Raw genomic sequence first — 21,562 nt, 5'->3', positions numbered from 1 at the left:
TTTCAATTGAAATAAAAATCAGGAGATTTTGCAGCAGAATACACAATTCATTATTTTCCTGTAACTTTTGCAAATATACCAAATTCTACAAAATTTTGCTGTGCGTTTCGAACCGTTATTTCGCTTAAATATAAATGAAATACAAATTAGTTAGTTACACATGTAATAGCTTTTCTGATAGTTTTTTCTTCCGCAGAAGTTTTAATACTGATAAACGGGATGTGCATATTCTCAAAACTATTGTATATTGACTAGAATCGTGCTATTGTATTGTTAATGGAAAGTCAATTTTGTAAACCCTGAAAATTTATTAAGACAGGCTATTTCTATTCTATTTTATTCGATCGACAAGCTATATCTTCTTTACGCAACAGACTAACTCGGGAAATATTTTTCTCAGAATGTGTTAATTTTAAACTGGCGAGTGAAGATAATTTTAGTTTCACCATTCGAATAGAAATTTTGCGTTATTGTTGCAACGGTAGTGTCGTTACGCAGCTATCTCCTTTTTCAAAATGAAACACTTCTCGTGTAAGGCACTAGAATGATCGTAGGATCGGCTTTTTCAAGAAAGGAAAGAGCACAAAGTCCATTTGAAATTTTATTGTTAGTACTACGTGCGGTAAGTATAATTTACGCGTGTACACACTATTCAAGAGGATTAAAAAGTTACACTATCTTTAAAATGTTTAGAGAAAGTGTTACGTGTTATACATGCTATTAATTCTTCATCTATTGAAAAAGCGACAAAATTTTCGAAAGTCTTTTCATTCATGAGATATTGAAATATCGAATTTGTTTTGATTTGATGAAGTAATTTCTGAATTTTTTATTGAAATTGTTAGGTATAAAAATTTCACCATCGATGTACGTGCCTTTTGTAGATATACATCTCTATACAATTATACAGGGTGGTTGGTAACTGGTGGTACAAGCGAAAAGGGGGTGATTCTACGCGAAAAAATAAGTCGAAAATATAGAATAAAAATTTTTCGTTTGAGGCTTTGTTTTCGAGAAAATCGACATTGAATTTTCGCTCGGTACGCGTGCACTTTATCACGTCTCGTTATAACGGCTCTCACTGTAGATCGTTGTCTCGATGGATATTATCGCAGTGTAAGTTTGTTTTTGCTGTAACGGAAAATTAGGAATACATAATGAAATAATATGAAGTAATCATAAAGTTTATTATTACAAAAATTGCTTAAAATGTTGCCCATTCTGCCGAACACATACTTCTGCTCTTCTAAGTAAATTTCTATGAACACTTTCTAACATGTTCGATTGTTTTAAAGTATGAAAGGCTACAATAAAGTGCACGCGTACCGAGCGAAGATTCAAAGTCGATTTTCTCGAAAACAAAGCCTCAAACGAAAAATTTTTATTCTATATTTTCGACTTCTTTTTTCGCGTAGAATCACCCCCTTTCCGCTTGTACCACCAGTTACCAACTACCCTGTATATTATCGCTAATTTATTAAGTATTTTAAGATACATATGAAGTGTATGTTTGAACAATAATTTATCGAATATCTTTATTAACTTTACCATGTTTATCAAGATTTCAAGTGTGGATGATATCTTTTATCCTTCACGTTTACTCGTTATATGAACAATTTTTGTGCAATCTCAATAGCTATAGAAATAATGCTATATACACACTGCACACCTAAACTGAATATGCTATATACAAGTCGAAAAGTTATATCAAATATTCAATGCATTAGTCTCTTTAATATATCTATGTATATAACGTCATTTGCTACAACATACACATTCAGAATATATATATATAGTTCTATCTTATATATTCTTCATTCAAGTTTATTGAAATAAGTTTTAAGGAGTTGAATGTTATTTGTTAGAATCATGTACTTTTCAATCATTTTGAACAGTGTGGTTTAAAAACCTCTGGTTTAATTGTTATTCAAAAAGTATCATTATCAAAGTTCTTTAAGTCTTGAAAAAATTCTATTAGAGCTGATTGCCTGTAAATCTCGACAAAATCCTATTAGATGATCGTACTTTAAATTTATCTAATATGATTCCCTTTTTTCGAACACATTCGCTTTGCTCGATCGTCAGCGCGATTTTACAGTTTTTAAACCATAAGCAGGAAGACAAAGAACAAGTACTTTGCCTTGCGTGAAAATTATTCGCGAAGCAAAGAGTGAACAGCGACATTCAATGTTTATCATTAGATCTTGCAATATCATCGACAAAGCGTAAGGTGCTTTTAATAATGATCGTTTGCACTATGCGTGCTATATTGTTAATCGTCTTTCGCTCTAAGTGGCTAGAAAGGCACTATGTTTCACAGACAATTCCTGCGGAGAAATCAACAACTTCCACCTCTTCGAGTACAGAGAATATATTTGAAAATCCTGGTGCAGCAAAGAACAGGATAATCTTCTTATTCCGAAGAAAATATTCTCTTTGTACAATAGTTGTTCAACATTTATTTTATTCCGTAATCGTTGGTTGTTAAACGTATTCGGACACAATAAGAACTTTTGTCTTGGATAATATATTGAACTACCTTCACTTCTGATTCATAGAAAGTATTATAAAAATTAGTTAAAGACAGAAAATATAGCATTAACGATAAATTACGATGTTGATGAAATTACGTTAAAAACCATATTATTATTTGATTATCGAATAACTTGTAATATAGTTTTAAAATAAAACCGGTTAAAAGAAATTTAAGAGTATGGAAAAGTTAACATCGATAATAATTTCGAGTGCCGATTAAAAAATATTACAAATTATGGTCTGTCCTTTTAAAATAATTTTTAAATCAAAATTGATAAGTACAAAGGCTTCAAAGTAAAATTTAAAAATTACTATTTTACAGTAACCTTTAACCTAAAATTCATTACCAAACGATATATAATGTATGTATATAATAGTCTGAAAGTAGAATTTTGAAATTACAGTACTTTATGAAACGAAAGTTTATTTCGAAAGATCTACACTTCCGATTTATTTCCTCTTCTTTCCTCAATTTCGTTCATCCTATTTTTCCGATGCACCATGACTTTTGGCCCACTCTGCAGGTATATCTTCGAGAAGCGTTACATGCTATATGTATAACTATAATTGTACTTGCAACTACCTTGTAAAGTATTTCTCCGTTTCCTTTTTAATTACTGCAGCATTACGAGTAAATTTTTGAATATTTCAATGCACCGACTATCTAATTGAAATATCAAAAACTTGTTTCAAAAATTTCGATTTCCTTAAAATAGGAAACAAAGTGGTCGAATACAAGTAGCATGGCAGTTAATGCTGAAATATAGTTTCATATGGTTCACATCAAAATACGTTATCTCGCTTGTTGATTAAATATTCGTAAATGTTTCGTTAGATCCGTATATTGCTTTACGTTCACTACAAAGCTACGAGGAACTTGACACATTTTGCACAGAATTCGAAAATAGTAAATTGGAGCTTTTGAATGACAGATATTTCGATCTTGATACGTATCACAACGACGCTCTTGTATTATTTAAAAGTTATTGTATAAGAAAGTTTCGAAGTAAATTAAACAACTGTGATTTGTAAAAGAAATGTAATAAAATTAGAATTATGAGTGTTTGAAAAATTATGAACGAAATTTTCTCTTATAAGTTAGTTTTTACCGTGAGAAGAAAGAAAAATTGCATGTAGAAACGAATCGATAAAGAATTGCAACGGGTAACGTCGTTAATTAAATTAAATATTTCGAAAGAAAAGAAAACCAAGCAATTAATTTCAAATCTCAGCTTCATCTTCTTCCATAAATATAAAACTATGTAGTAAATAAAACGTATTCATGATAGGCATGTATAAGTTGTTTCTATTGGCCAATATTTTCAATATTTTTACCAGAAGTATTTCAATTACATGAAATATATTCAAATTATTTGCAAATATCTAGACGAAGTGACCAATATTTTTGAGCTAAGAAGAATTAACCAATGGTATAGTTGATATGAAAATGAGTGCCGTGAAAATAATAAAATTTGCACATTAAACCGGAAAATAGCGTAAAACATGTTGTGTGCCCTCAAAATTTCATAAGAATACTTACGAAATTAGCTGAACGCCATTCGTCGAGTTCTACCGATGATAGATGACCAAACACAATTTTCAAAGCACTGACACTAACTGCATTATGTTTACCGCGTAAATATATAACCAACTGGTTCCACGAAAATGGATACGAAAGAGATGTTAAATATAGAAAGAACAGAACAGAACGAACGTAATATGACAGAAACAGAACGATAGAACGAATGGAAAAAAATATTGCTCATGGTGTTACTTAAGACGTCGTAACGTACCATACGAAACTGTCAAAATATTCCAAACTTCATTCGCTCCAGAGGTCGCTCACTCCGTTATTACGTTCAAAAGTATATATATATATATATATATATATATATATACTTGAATATTATCCATGCTGCTATATGAATTGATCCGAGAAATAGGTTTAAACGCGGCTTAACTGGTCTTTTATCGACAATACAATACCTTTTGTCTTATTCAAGACGTTAATTTATAATAAATTTATAATAATTTATAATAAACAACTTTTACAATATACATATATTATAATTAGTAATAAGTGTTAAATGAACGACGTGAAAATGAAATTATTTTTAACGAACGATCGATCGATTTTTCGTTCAATAAAGCAAGATGTAGGTATCAAAGGATGTTACATTTCGTGTTCCTTTTCTTTTTTATATACAAACTAATCGTTTTATTTATTCTGAGAAGATTACGAATAAATATTTCGTCCGTTAAGATGTATATCTTTTCTTTAACAATCGTCACCTAATTTTAACAAGACTACGATTATGACCGAGTCTAGCAAAATTTCAACTTGCATACGTTCAGTTACAAAATATCGTTAAGTACACCGTTAACTATACATCCTTTTCTTTTCTGGCGTAATGCTGTGGGAACAACTGTGTCTTGGTATTACAATCAACGAGTAGGAACGACCAAATCGTTCGTCGTCTGTTTATATCGAAAGAAATTTGCAAAGGATTGTCAACGTAGAATGCTTATTTCCTGACTTGCGAAATGAGGTTATATAATTCACAAAATAAGTAAACTTATTTTTAATCGAATCTTTACGAAAGAAAATAAAATATTTATACAAATTATATGGACCACCGTTATTGCGCTCCATGTTTACGTGAAGATCATTTCGAACAATCGCTTCAGACTGACCGCACGCGTTTGGTTCAATTCCAGCGATGAGCCAACCTCAACTATAACAGCAAGTTAGAGCCGCGACAAAAAAAGGCTATAAAAAGCAACGTACCTGTCCGAGATGGACGACTTTTCGACAAAAAATTTCCTTCTTGCCGTTACAATTTTCATCATGACGATTCTTAGGCCTGTACGCGATATGACTATACGCATGGCGTATTAAGAATACATTCTCATGGTTATGGTCGCTTACAAAAGTTTCTTCCGAAGAGATTAACATTTCCTTTGTTTAACGGTACTTCGAAGAACGACACTACGGTTATTATGTATTCTTAAGAGTGCCAATTTTCTAACATCGCATACAGGCCAGAGAATCACTCCGTTGCAATAGATATAGCTAGCTACCTATAAACATTTCTGTATACATACGTATACATATTAATATATAACATTTAAGCGACAATATACGCATCACAATATTATCGTTCGGCGTGTCACACAAGATCGTATCGTAATAGATCACGATCCATATGTATGTATACGTTTCTATACCGATAAAAACGGCTGTACGAAAAAGAAAGTAACTAACGGCTCGAAAAAAAGAAAAGAAGAAACGATCAGTCGATTGTGTTTTATAGATGCTTGTGTTGCGTATGCGTATGAATGAATACGTATGACTGGTGGTACATATTAAATCGTATGCACATACATAACATCATCGTTTTACACACTCTTCCTTCTCTTACAGTCATGTATTTTCGACTTTTGTTATGCGCAAACCGCTCAACCTGCATTACATGAGTAGTTCTCTTCTTTCACGCTCTATACGCATTCGGATTTGGAGGCGGATCTTAATGAAGACTTTTTCACGATAAAATTTGTAAAACTCCACTCACTTACACTAGTTTTGTTTACTCTTAAGACTGTACAAAATTAAACGAGAAAACGGTACTTCTTTATATAAATTTAACATTTCCTCTAGATTCGAGTCTATGGACTATTGTTTATTAAGCATACGTTTTGTCTCTCTTTGCGTATATATACACATTTTAATGGATTGATTGCTTTTTTAGTTTATCGTTGGTGCTTCATAAACGCGTCCGAAAAAAAAAGGAAGGAAAAAAGAGACCTGGTTCGAACTTTTATCACAGTATCGTATTACTGCAGTATGAAGCTCTTGGGCATTTTGGTGCGAAACGTAGCTGGCACGCGAAGTTCTCTCATTTTCTTTCGCTTTCCTTAGATACACGCACGCATGCACACACACATTCGTTCTATCACTCGTGCATTGCACCACGAAGGAAGCTGGGAAGGCACAGTGTATGTACATATATGTATGTACAGCACCGAACGACGATCGGAGACAACTACAGTACTCGTGGTACACGACATTTGAATATCGATGAAACTTCATTACAAGATTATACAATTCAGCGCTGAAATACCATCTTAATATATATTAAAATAAGGAAATATATTGAGAAAAGTTTTGTGACCTCCTTACAAAAGTTACATGTTTAATTCCGTTATTGGTTAGGGACTTCTGTCATTGAATTAAATAATCAATGAACCAACAAAAATATCTCCAAATCGAGTGAATTCTTATTATTTTTTGAACCAACAAACCTTTTCTCGTATTCAATTAAATTCAATCTAAAAGCAGGAAATTTATACTACAAATAATATTACTTTCATTATTAAAGTAAAAGTCTTTTTGAAGGTAACATAAAACGCTAAGTACTTCCTTTGATTCTGTTGGCAGTGTTCTCGTTTCTTGATAATTTAAATAGATTTTAAAATCCATGCAATTAACGAGCTTTTCTTACTCTCAAACACCATTGACTAGACCTTATCGGAAGCCCAAGTTTCTGCTTCCTTGCAGTACAATGATTAATCATAAACGAGGACATGGCCAGACAGTACAAACATTAAAACTTATGATCAATACCATGAAAAAACGACTGTATCGTGAAAAACGACTGTATTGACACGTCAATTTTACTCTCGCACTTTCCCTGATTTTAGTTAATATTGTTTATATTATGTTATTCTTAATGCAAGACATATTAGCGTCAAGCCTAAAAATGTTAAATACCACTGACTAGACCTAGCGGAAAACCACCGCCTCACTTTTTATAAAATCTCATTTAACATTATCAAGAAAGTACAACAGTATCATTGACCGATCAAGAAGAATATTGCGATACAATATAGTCGAGTTACAAAATTAATGATAATCGAGTACCACGTATAAACTGTGTATGCTCCGTTCGTAGGCACAAGAATATAAAACGTTCTTGTCAAATGATTCTCGTTTTTCCCTGTTTTTATAAAACGACGCTGTTCCTGGATGTATGGCGGCGTACTTTGGTAAGACTGCTGGCGGCGATCCACATCGTATGAGTATCCGTTGGCAGCCTTTGGGACGGAGCTTCGTCGTTGCTGCGTCAGTTTCACAGATCGGTCCTCTTGAAGGACGACGAGGAGGAAGAAGAGGCGCAAACGGACGAGACTGTATACCTTCGTAATGAGTTGTAGGGATCACCTGCATGGTGCTAGGAGTACTTCGAGCCAACATGGACAAGAGGTGACTTCCTGTCTTGAGTACTTGGGTCCCCAGCCTTTGGCGAAGCTGATGCGGACGGAGTTGATATCAACAGGACCAGAGGCAAAGCCTGAAGCCTGATTGCTCGTTCTTGTAGTACTGCTGCCATATGGAAGCTGTAGAATTTTGGTACGGTCAAAGATATTCAAACAAAAGCCTGGAGGCACACGATAGACAAGTAGTGTTCTAGACTCCGGGTCATCCAGAGTAGGTGAATTCACAAAGATTGGGCTCTCAGATCTGTTGTACGCCCACACACCATCTTCTTCTTGACTAAGCATTAAACCTGCAAATAAATAATTCAGATTCTTTATTTCCCGTAAGATCTTTTCTTTAACTAGCATATATCTCTATGTTTTTACGATAATGTACTACTAATAAAATAAAAGGAATTTACCAAGACCAATTTTGCTTCTTGTTCTTTGGACAGCAGGCGGTGCAACATGATTTTCAGCCAATGTTGCTAAGCAAAGGCCATCACCATCATGGAGAGAATCAAACACATTTACTGTTGAAGGTTCTACAGGGTAGAGGCGACCCACTCTACCACCCAATTCCCAATATGCTAATGTACACCATTCCTTTTGTCCTGTTTCACCTGTAACAGATAAGAAGAATTATTATGAATTATATGTAATTACCACCATGATCTGGTCATCACTATGATTTCTAGTAACTACCATATAAAATACAGATAACTTAATGCATCATGACTTTCAACCTTATCCTGTTTATAAGGATGTACCAATTAAACTTAAGAAATCATAAATTGAAGGATCATAATAATCATCCTTTATACCACTATATCTTATTCCAATGTAAACTTATATTAATTGCAAAACATACATAAAATACATAAAAACAATGTTAACGGCATGACATGCAAATCAAGTGTATTTTCATGGTAAGCATATATTGCCATAAAGAATCAATTTTAATAACGATCATTTCTCTTGTTAATTCCTCTTTACGAACCAAAAGGAACTTGTATCCAACGACTGTAAGTTTGTTAATTGAAAGTTCTCGATAGCGTGGGCATCAAAGAATTTAATCTACCGTTTTTATGAAGAACTTCCACGAATTGCGATACAGGCATGCCTCGAAACGAGATGAGATCTGTCATTAACGAGGAGTCTTTCTTTCTTGGTAAAAGTGTTCACTCGGTGAGAGGCTGCGGGCGTACGAGCGGTATCATAAAGGACTTGTCGCCGGAAAGTCCCACGCGTCTCGCCGACCGTTGTGGGGACGATGGCGCCAGATTCGAGAGTAGACAAGAGAGTAGACGGAGAAAGGAGAAAGAATCTGCTACAACGCAGAAAGCCAGGAGTTACATATATTTATGGGATAGGATACGGCCATAGAACTTTCAACTTGTCAACTTCGAAATCGTCAAAATCTTTTCACAAACATAAATTATACTTCATTTTAAATATAAATACAAAGATACTTAAATTTACTCCTAAAATCAAAATTATGACCCCTTTTTGATTTCGAGATTCTTTGCTTTGATATCGAAATAAACATCTTGTTGAGCTGCCCTAAATATAGAAAATCTCGTTCTAAATACCAGATTAAAGAAACTCTAGATGAAAATCTCAGCGACAATGAATAAATTTCAAAAGTTTTACCCGAGAGACACGGTGTTATGCGCCTAAAAAAATTTGATCCCCATAATATTTTTAAGTCTTCATCATCGCCGCCAATAACCATGTATATAAGCATGTGTAGTAGATACTGTGTTAAATATATAAGAAGAAAATTGCTTTCAATACTTCGCATTTGATATTAACAGATTTAATAGTGAAAAATTTCTAAATATATAAAAAAATGTATTTCACGTGACTTAAAAGCTGTTTTCAACAAAAAGAAATATTTACTTAGTCAGTTTCTACGTTATTTTCAATAATCCAGATAAAAGACATCGTAAAGAGCTCATCTATCGGTCGGTGATACCCGATTTAGCTATCGCAAAAATTGACCAAATCGTGTTTATTTGCTTCGTTTTAACCGATGATTAATGATACCGGTCGACATTCATGGGGACATGGAATACTGGCACCCAGATAAAAGGATGTACTACAGGTGGAGCTGATTGGCGCCGTTTTATCAGACGTTCTTAAAAAGGAACATCGAAAACGCTTTTAAATATGCAAAAGACCGGCAGAGGACGAACGGCCTGACCAATAAATCGATCGTAACTTTTTGCTATAATTAACGTGTCGCCGCGACGACGTTGGCGTCCGAACCTACCCTAACCCGTTCCCGATCAGGAACGTGTTTACGCCATCTTTCAACGGATCCGCGAACTTATCGTGCACTTCTTGACAGTAGGTAATTCTCGTTTAATTGTCGCTGCATAATTTTGATCGAATCGAATGATCTTGTCGTGCCGGGACGAACTTAATTTACCAGAGCGTTTGCGACAAGACTGACAAGAGGCATGTCAGACGATAAGAGGAGCGAAAGAAGCGAAGAAAGGCGAAGTGAAGATAACAAGAAGGATGGTAGCTGAGTATGACGAGTTGGTCAGAGACTGGTCATTCCGCGCGGAGGCTGAATTTAGAGGTTAAGAGTCAGGAATAGGAAGAAGAGAGGCGGTGGAACACGGGTGTGTCGAAGACTACGTCCTAGTGTGGCTGTGAGTGCGAGGAGTGAAGAGACGGGGCGGAGCCCCTGCTTCCACCAGATAAAAATAGATATTACGAGTTTACCGCGGCGCCAAGATTGCGGGGTATCGCGACGATTACGTCATCGGTAGTAGCACGAGTGGTTGGAGCAAGGACGCTTGTCGCGTCGTCGCCGCCGCCGTCGCCTTCGTGGTCGTGGTCGTCGTCGACGTCGTTGTGGTCGTCGTTGCGGCGAACCACGAATTTTCGTGTCTATCTATGATCGTCCACAGCCAGCTTTTAACCGTTTTCGACAAACCCGTGACTCGCGCCATTCAACCATGGCGCTTCGTCTAAGAACGGACGCACGTGTCTCCAATCTTAAGGCCGTTCTCATTGAACGTTACTCGTGTTTCTTCAAAGCTTTTATTTCTTCTTTATCTTTTTACATATGCCATGGTAATATCGATGCAGATTTATCGCTCTTTGAAAGTCAATGTTTGATCAAAATTTAAAATACAGTTTTGTTTACTGTAGCTTCCTATCTTAGAAGTTTTTGGAAATACATGTTTTTGAATATTATTTCTTCCTTAAGCTTTTATCGAAAGAAATTTCATTAACAATATTATAGCTTCATTGTATATAAATTGCTTTCGAATAAAACTAACATTGCAAATATTTCTTGTATGTTCCATTGTTCAATTAAATAGATAATTTAATAAGCATTCACATTACTTGAGAAATTTTATTATTCATAAAATACTGGCACGAAACGTTTCATTTTCGAATTGTGTTCTGCCATCTCGCGTGGTATGCAAACTACACAAGTTTAATTAATTCACGGAGGCGAAACACTCTGATGTCTGAATGGGCCAATTGTCCTTGATATGCAATATGCTAATTGCACGTGATAAAACTGTTCCGTAATATACGATAAGCTGTATTATAATATCACGATATCGTGTAAATATCAATAGGATATTATTACATGGTTCTGTTTTGCCACTACAACAAATATTATTTTCTTATCATATCTTTAAACGAGTATCCCAATAAAATAATTTTATTAGGATATTCTATAAAATAAATTTCTAGAAAATTTTGTACAAATGCTTGAACAGACTCGATAACATTCCTCAAATTGTATTATTTATATTATATTTAATTGATACTATTTATTTGTAATTATCAAATTGCATAAGGTCTCGATTTCATCGAATTACTTAAGAAACAAATTACATTAAAGAATTTCAAGAGTACAAAATAAATTAATCAGAGAATTAAAAGAAAATAATTGAAAAACAATTCCAAATTACACACGTACACGCGTTAATAAATCCTGCTACGTGACTGAACTATTAAATACCAATACATAATATAATCGCGATGATATTTCTATCGTTGCATGTATTATTCAACTCTATATTTAGCTCAGAAATATTGATCATCAGCAAAATCACAAGTCCCGATAACTTCCTCGTTGCAGTGTTTCAAATGTAACTAATTTACTATCAAACTTTTCAATATTGCTATTTACATTTAAACCTCGAACTATTACGTTTTGGTTTATCAATTATGGGAAATATCGTTACAGACCTGAACAAATATCACACGTATTTCATATTGAAATAATCAATTTCAGTTTTCTTTTTTCTTTTTGTAATTCGCGTGTGGTTGTCAACAGAGCCTGACAAATTACAGGCTAATGAGCTCGTGCAACGGATACATACTATTGAACATTCACATGCGTCTTTTATGCGGCGAGCGACTCTGGAAAATTGAAAGCAAATTGAGCCCTGTAATAAAGCAATTCTGGTCGGTACTCTGAAGATCACGATAAAAGAGTAATTGTGGAATTCGCTGCAGCTTGCAGTTAACTGTCCTCGTTTGTGTACTCACGCTGTATTATTTCACGTCTTCCAACCAGATTATACGTCTAGCGATTTTATTCGAAGGACCGTCTTCCGTTTAAAAGAGGACCGCCTTTCTTCAACCCCGTTCGTTAAACCGCCAACTGTAGCCGAATTTTCTTTCTTCCATGCAAATTCTTTTTCGTTCGTTTTTCGGAATTTGTGGTTTCTCTTTAGCAAAGGTCCGTATTTACGAAGTATCTATTACTTTAATAATATCGCGTCTTTCGTAAAAGGAGGAATTACAGGTATCATTTTACGAAAAAACAAGAATGAGAACAGTGAAAGTTACTACTAAAGCAGTCGATATAAGTAAATAGGATGTTTATGAATTGTAGAATGTTAATGTACGTAATGAGAAGTTGAAATGTGAAGCTATGTATGAATTACATGCATTTTTTAATTACTATACATATAGTATGGTATTATAATGATACAAGAGCTTCAAAAATCAAGTATTTCAAAAATTTAACAGTGGCAATTGAAGTTCGATAACGCAGAATTAACAATAATTATTAGATTAGTATATTCAAGGTATGTGATATCAATAAAGAATACTTGAATGGTTAAAATTGTATTTCATGCGAGTAAAATAGTAATTATCATGCGATCTTTAACTGAATCGTCTTTACTAATATTATTTTATTATTTATCCGACGCTTCTTTATGAGTAAAACCCCCTCGGTGAACATCTAAACTAATCTTATATTTTAATATCTAACTCATTCATATTTGAGTCATTGAAAATCAGCTCAGTGACCACACCTTGTGTGTCCATGCTTTAGATAATTTGCACGATACTGTTCCGTGTCTTGGAACATATTTCTGCACACATTCTTGTGAGAACACCTGGCTGTATCGCTACCGTACGTACATGGCAATTTGTATGCAACGGAAGAGTCGATCCTCGTGGATTTGCGATTGTCCACGGTTTTCTAAACCGTTAGAAAAATTTTCTGCACCCATTTGAGGGGGGGCTTCGAATCACCTAGGCGATTGATTATGAATCACGCGTTGCGAATTGTCTGGCAAAAGACAACGGGAAAGGAGGCTAGTGTATTTAGTACTTCGCGAGGCCATGAAACCGTAATGTCGTGTACATGAATTCAGCTTATGTGAATATGTAGTTTTGCATACCATTCTGTTTATTACAGCATTTATATGCTAGCTAATGAAGTCCAAGCATATATACTAAGTTTCACATCATTTGGTAGTACGTACTTTCATATGACTACTAGAAATTTAATACCATGAAGATGAAAGGTGGATATAAATAATAGAATTTAATAAAAAAGCGCTCCATTGGAAAATAAGAGTACGTAAAAATAATTTTTCTAGCTGCTGTGTATGAATGGCAACTAACGCAGTAGATTCTGCCCTTCGCCACATTCGAAGACTATTTCAGACGCAGCAAACATCCTCACATTTAGGATTCGTTAAAATTTGTTTAGCCAAGACCTCTTTTATGGAAGAACGAAGGAGGCTCTTAAAATGAAATAAAATTTATTTCCTAATGAACTATATTTCAAACCCTTTAGTACGCATCTTCGAACTACATTATTCCTTTCTTTCCTTTTTCCTTCATCTTTCTTACTCGTCATATTCGTCAAATAAAACGTATCCTTCTTGTATAGCGAGGCCCGGGGGCTATAACTCGCCTTTAATTCGCGCTTGTCCGCATTATCCATTAACCATTTTCTCTCCGAAATAAGAAGGGAGCGAATGAAACATACTTTGTATATCAACGAAGGGACGCGGGTCTTTCCGCGAAGCGAAGAAAAGAGGGAAACAGCCCGGATGACGGATGGCTTTTAGCGCAATTAAGTGCGTGTGATCCGCGCCCGACGCGACTATTTTCAATAGCCGAGCCTCTTCTGGTCGGAAAGCTCCGATTCGAGGGTGTCGCGACGCGGGAATAAATTGAAATGGTATAAAAAGCACGTTTCGCGTGGCAATTCGCAGAAACGGCCGGCTGTAAATCATTGCCGTAGGTACCAGCGGAAGATTCGTAGGGGGTAAATAACGACTGCTAATAAATTCTGCGCACGACAAAGAAGAAAAGGGAGAAGGCCGAGGGAGGAAGCAGCACGTGGCGGCATCGAAATTAGTTCGGGGCCAGACAGAAATCTTTGCCAGAAGTCGACGAAAACCATCCGACAAATTGAACGTGATTACTTATCGATACGGCCGACGTGGATTCTTTCTATTACCATTGGAAAATTCGATGACTAGAATTTGGCAGATACTCAAACCCGTTTTATTGGCCTGTTCGGACGATCGAAAATCTGCTATACACTAACTGTGATTTCTGAGTTTCGAATAGCGCGTGTATTATTTCATGTCACGTTCGAAACACCGAAACTAAGGCGCTGTGGAAAAAATTAATTTTATTATTTATTGGGATAAAAACACGATTACGTATACTTATCCGTTTCCGTCATATCGCTCTAATCGTAATATTACATGAATAATAAATAATATTAATGGTACACATTGTATACCGATGGTTTTAATGTTCATTAGAAAATCGTTGTTCTGCTTGATTTTGTCATTTCTTGTGGTTTGTATATGTATCGTAATGCGAATTGATATATTACATAAATTCAGTGCAGAATTATGAGTTACATATAAAAGATTTATTGCTAAACATTTAGTGTTTTTATTGATATAGACCTTCCCTTTTTACATCTATATGTATCCTTCTTTATAAAAGAATACAATTTTCTTACTAATTTGTTGAAGAAATTAAACGTTACAGATTCCACATATTTCATATATTATGATACTGGAGATTCAAATTTAATCAGTTTGCTGTTACGAAAAGAAGGAAAACTGAACTCAGACATAAATTCTTATCTATGAAAATTGTCTGGAGCTTAATCGGCGAATTAAAAACAGAGGTTTTATGATTCTCGCTTCTCAAGCTTTCCGGGATTAATGGTTATCCGTATCGGTCAGACTGTGTCCACATCGTTTCCCTAATCGTGAAATCACAGATTTCGAGATGATGCTTCCAGCCGATATGGCTAACCGCTGCCGCCTCAGATAATGCATCATCGAGTTTTATCGTGGAATATTTCGAAATTCTCACGACCTACAGAAACAGCCTTGGCGATAAATCTACGAATCCGTACCATGAAACGCCATATTTCGTAATCTATCATAGTAATCGTATCTATTAGATTACCACTTTACTATCTACCAAAATATCTTAGATCTAACGTTTGAAAAAATAAATTGATATGTAGCCTCTTCAATTGGCAACTTTCAGATTCGCAGAACTTCTACATTGATATATTTTGATTATAATTTTTAATCGAAAGAGATGCGTAGCTACTGTAGGTAACGAAAACTTAGCTCGAGTCTATGCGATAGTTCCGGAAACGATTGAACAGGTAAATTAGTTTGTAAAACGAGGGAAATACTCGTAGAACGTTGGTACAATTATTTACACAATTTTTCCACATTAATGTTTGTACGGAAGTTCGAACTGAGATAATTGATATAAAAAATCAATCAAAACTTCCAGAGATCGTGAAATTGATTGCAGAGTCGCCGATAATCGATAACAACGTCGCTGGTTAATGAATAATTCCAATGCCGAGTTTAGTAGAATGAAATGCCAAAATACGTCCCTAATCGTATCAAAAGTTTCAAGTTAAAACGACAGTGCAAGCGGGCGATACTCGTCAGACGCCGGGGCAATGATTCTTAACTGATAACGTGGCAAACTTTTGAAAAAAGAAAGAAACAAATCGTATCTTGCTTATTTTTATCGTATTTCCAATTACAAAATATTTGTCACAGGTTTTGTTTGAAAAGGTTTGTTACGCGGTGTATTAAAATTTAGCTATCGCGAAGTATCTTCAATTGTTATCAAAGAGATCTGCAACCGAGATCGAGATAATCGCAATAAATTTTCAAACATACTGTTTCAATATTTCTTCGATCTCTTCGAGATACACGCTTGTAATAAACATCCTATAATTTCTATACATATTTTCCACTTTACTTTAGATTTTCATTAATAAAATTACGATAACCGAGTTTCGTTCTAGTGCCAACGACATTCCAAAATATTTCGTACAATACACGCAACATACCTATTTTTTTGTAAGTGTTCACGAGCTATAAGTGTTCCGTAAAACGTTCATGAGCTCATGAACATTTCCACGAGCAACTGTACACTTATCGTAAACTCTCCATACATAGTACTTTATCCTTACCACGCCTATTACGAAACGCAGTCGCAGTAAGGAAGAAAGAAAGAAAAAAAGAAAAGAGAAGTTGCGTACTTTCTCGTAATTCCAGAGCAGAGGCCGATCGTGAATGAAGCATCGCGCGCATCGGGCGTGCAACCGTGTGACGACGAGTGCAAGACGTCGAATGCTAATGTGTTTTCCCAGTTGGGTCAAACACCCTGAGCTTAGATAAGGTTCCCAACCTTGGCACGGCCAAGCCGGCTAACTACGTTACGTATGTAGGTGCGCTGGTGATACACGCGCGCGTGTACGCACGCACGATGCACACGGTGCGTGCGATCGCGGATCGTAGTCGGCACACGCGCCTCTATCGAGAACGAAAGAATCGCGGGAATGCGAAGAAAATAGCATACCGGCCTGCTGATATATAATTGTTATTAATAGTGGTGCTTGTTGTTTCGCGCGATAACGCGTATCGTAAATATACGCGAGGCATCTCTTTCCGCTCGAAATTCTCCGTGGAACCGCAGGCGACAAGCTAAATTTTCCTCGCCCTGATTTTTAAAAAAGAGTCACGAACTTGTCTCAGCTGCGCCATTTCTCCAGAGGTATCGCAGCGTGTATTTGAAAAATCCAGTTTCCCATGATAATTACACGATAGAGATCTTTCTGCTTCTCTATTCTAATAACATCGGGTGGTGATTATTTGGAACAGGTGACATCTTATCGATCTTGACGAGCTTGAAAATACGTTGTTAAGGTCTGATTCATTTTTCTATATACGCATAACCTTGGCCTTGGTTCTCCAGTTATACGTAACAGTATTTTTATTATTACAGTGCCTACAAAAATATATTTATTCTCCAATGAAGCGTGTTGTACCATTTATCAAGTTCTATGTTTCATTCTAAGAGCGTTTTTATAATCATTTTATAATCAGAGCGAATTTTTATAATCATACGAAAGTATCATTAAACGGCACGAATTTTGTAGCCGCTATACATATATGGTATTCCTAATGTTCTGACTTGGATTTTATATATTGTCATCACTATCATCTGTATTATTAATTAAACATTTACCGGGTTGGATTTTCACCTATGGTAGCTTTTACGAAGGTTAATATTCGTGTAAAGATTTCGTGGAACCATTTCGCTGTGATATGCAGTTGGAGCAGGAGTGTGGCAGAAACGAAGAAAGGCGCACGCACATGTCAGCGATTGCACGGTAAAGGTAAGCAGCAGTAAAGGCAGTGGCCGTGTCGCGTATATATATCGGCGTCAGACATGACCCTTGTCCTTCAAACGGCCTTTCTACGACCGTGCGCCTCGGTGTAGGTATACTATACGTGTCGCATACTTAACGACACGCGTAGCGCACGAGAAAGCCGGCCACCGACAGTAAACTTCTGATTGTTTGCCTTTCGATCTACGTGCCTGTTTGCCGCCCGTGCGCTTCTATACAGGCTGTATCAAAAGCTGCGCGAACGTTTCATTTCTGGATGCATTATCGCGAGCTCGTTAACTCTCAAGTTTCAGGTTTGCCCTGAACAAAAGAACTGTAGTAGCGTTGGCGCAACTCATGACACGATTGTTTATCGAAAAACCAAAATCATGATATCTGTCGATTATCGCGAAAACTTAAAACAAAACAAAAGTTGCATGGGGTTAGAGACAGGATTATCTCTGTCGTGTTGGTTACTGATGACGCCATGTTGGAGTCACGTGCAAATTGTTTTCAAATACCCTTGGAAAGGCATTTGAACATCGTTAAAAAAAGAAACAAATTCCGCCACAATGGAAGGCCATGTCACTTCCATCCAGTAATCGACGCTAAGGCTTCCTTTGCGTTCTGTTTCTTTTTTTAACGGCGTTCAAATGAATTTCCAAGGGCATTTGAAAACAATTTGCACGTGACGCCAATATGGCGTCATTAGTAGTCAACACGACAGAGATAATCCTGGCTCTAACCCCATGGAACTTTTGTTTTTCTGTAACAGTATCATTGTACGATAAAAATTATAGTGTATCTTCTCGAGACGTGATCAAGCATACTTGTAATTATAATAATTTTGTATTCTTAAAAATCATCTAAAAATGACGTCTTTAAAATGGAAATACCTCCTTGAGCTCGATATATTAAGATGGCGCCGAAATGTGTTATTTTTGATGCGTTGAAATTTAATTTTGACTAAAATTGAGGTTCCTCCGTTTTAGATACAAAATTATCAGATGACGCCTCGAGTTAATCTTCTTGGTTTACTGGCACGAAATTTTGATCAAAATTACCACTCCCTTGCTTTAAGCTCGATATGATAAGATGGCGCCATGGATTAAGCTTCCTGGTAAAGGACTAATGTAAAATTGTAGGTAAAAGCTCGATGCGACAGGATATCGTCTGCCATTAGATTTCTCGATCTACTGTTGTGAAAATTTTGTTAAATTCGTTTACTATAGGCTCGATATGATAAGACGTGACGAAGAGATGAGCTTTTCGATATATCACGCGACCTTTTTAAAAATTGACGTTCTATTATTCACAGTTCGATATGACAAGATGGTGTCTAGGGCTTTATTTACGATTCTACTCAATTTGTAATCTACCGCCACGAATTCTTGTAATTTTAAACAGGACCTCTACGTTAGAAAAATGTCCCTGCGATTTGTCTGTTCCGTGTATTACGCGCACCGTACAATATTTTCTGTGCTTCACGATTCACACAGTCCGCGCTCAACATTTCACGCAGTTCGCATGCAACAAGTTGAAGCTGCGAAATTCAAAAATAAATCCACGATAAATACCGAGGGATCAAGATAAAGAACAACAAATCCCGGAAATTCCATTTATCTTCAAACAAACTTCACCAAAGCTCCATCTACACTACCTTCTACGCATTTAACTTGCAAATCTTCAATTTCTTTCTAAAATATATGCGTATCAATAAATCTCCGCTTCATTTAAAAAAAAAAAAAGAACTACGTACATAACTATTTCGAAAAAGAAAACCAACCAAGAAAAAGCAACTTAAAAATAGATAGAAAACAAAAGAAATTTGTTAAAACGTACAGAGGCTGGCGAAAGTATTTTAACACTTGTAGACATTTTTATGGATATAGCTACGTGTGTTACACGAAACATTTTATTGCATTGGTAAAGCTTGAAACAGGTCTGAAAATATATAGAAACTACAACGTATTTAGTACGAGCTTATTCACACAGATGACAAAAATATTTAAACAGTCAATGATCCATTAATAAACGTCAAGATAGAATAAGGCCGTATTTAACGCTCGTTACGCGCTTAATATAACTATTCCTATTATACTCGAGGCAATTTTCTACTAAATACACGATCCTAATAAATATCCTGTAACTTCTCCGTACACTTTCTCATTGCTTACAAATTTTATGCATTTATAGGAAATCTAAAGATGCAAAAATGTAGGAACTGCGCTCAACGTGTAATAATATAAGAAATATTCGCAGTACTTGTTCTAACGTTAAAATACAATGCTGATATTTTGCTGATAATTTAACAATGCAAATCATTTATAATATACATGTACAATAAAGTGAACATAAAAATTGTCTACGATAAGCATCGGAATACTTTCGTGAGCCGGCGTATGCATAATCGTAGCAGCCCACGAAAACGCAAGCGAGGCACACGAGAAATTTTCCGTTCTTACGAAAGAGGCTAGCTCGTTCGGACACTCGATATTACCAGGAAAATCAGTCGGTCACCTTGCAAGGAGAATTTCCTCCATGTGTACGAGCACGTTGCGCGTCTGTGTACACGTGTGGGTGCGTTTAATTGAACAGCCGCGAGGCGAGACCGTGCGATAGGAACCACGACGAGAGGGTTTAGAGCCAAGCGGTATGTATGTTTACCCGTGATAACAGTGGATGTACAGGCGGCCAGTGGCGCCTATGTTGCAGCCAATGACTGATCAAACAGGGTATACACCGCCATGCAACACCGGTTCTCAGTTTGTTTGGTCGCACCTTTCTAAAATTAACGTCGTTTCGCGTCTGATTAAGGCGGCCGCGTAATCCATTTTTCGAGATTCTGCCTTTTCGCCGTCGACGAGACACGGTTTAACACGGTTTAACAAAGTTTAACATAGGAAACTGGGACTGTATTGGAATACGTTATTCGATGAGAATCTGGGGCCTTCGAACGTGAAATGTAAATCCAGCTCGTTTACGAATACGGTTCACGCGTTAGGTAAAGCGAAATTGTCCTCTGAGAATAGAAGTGATATGATTATGTAGGAATTTTAGTTACGGAACTCGATAGACATAGAACAACGTCTTGACGATAGAAAATAATCCTGATTCTCGGTTCTAGATAATGCGTGTTCTGTATTTTATTTTAGTTTCGATAAGTATTGAGATATCCTGGGATTATCAGCAGTCCTGTTATTCCTCTTACCGATGTACTCGATATATCGTGTGTATTTTATTATCAGATGCAAATTTTAAAAGGAAAGTTAGGAACGAGAATATCATGTAACTACGATTTTCCGTGCGATATGCTCTAACTCTGTGGTTGAAAGTGAAATCATTTTTATAATGCTTCAACGTATATTATGTTAATAATTTTATATTCGTTGCACTGAAAACTTTCAGCTAATACGAGTAACTCGTTCGAGATTAGGAATATAGTAATCTATTTGCAATCGTCGATTTTATTATCTGGAAAACATTGGTTACAGGGCAAATTTTCATTTCGCCGACTGCGTGAAAATTCTTAAAACTTCGTGCTCGTTTCCGTGGCATTTTAGCTATTGGAAGTTGTCACAGGATCATGATAAAAAAGACAGCGTTATCTGATAAAACACCGACAATCATTTGGTCAAATACCCAAAAACAAAGATTGCAATATTGCCGGTGATTATATCGTAGTAAAAGAATATTAGAGTTTTGACTTTATAAACCGCGTTTCCAGCGAATATGCATGTTATTTATGATCCTTAAAACGTTTCATAGAAACCTGTGTAGTCGTACGATAGGTTAAACTATTCA

The 21,562-nt window shown here is 35.9% G+C and overlaps 1 protein-coding gene across 1 annotated transcript in view; it reads right to left on the bottom strand.

Moving 5' to 3' along the window:
- Positions 1-2,063: 2,063 nt before the first annotated feature.
- The window catches only part of LOC100642241, a 109,349-nt gene continuing 89,850 nt past the window's right edge, over positions 2,064-21,562 (bottom strand). Inside the window, exons 4-5 of the mRNA XM_003394954.4 lie at positions 8,214-8,414; positions 2,064-8,102 (exon numbers count right to left, since the gene is read on the bottom strand). Coding sequence (XP_003395002.1) covers positions 7,753-8,102; positions 8,214-8,414 — 551 coding nt within the window. The 3' untranslated portion in view covers positions 2,064-7,752. The remainder of the gene's footprint in view (positions 8,103-8,213; positions 8,415-21,562) is intronic.

The sequence above is a fragment of the Bombus terrestris genome, chromosome 4 (assembly GCF_910591885.1).
Source record: "Bombus terrestris chromosome 4, iyBomTerr1.2, whole genome shotgun sequence".
In the NCBI taxonomy this organism is placed as follows: Eukaryota; Metazoa; Arthropoda; class Insecta; order Hymenoptera; family Apidae; genus Bombus; species Bombus terrestris.
The sequence above is the reverse complement of the archived record's forward strand: the minus strand, read 5'-3'. Positions and strand labels throughout refer to the sequence as shown.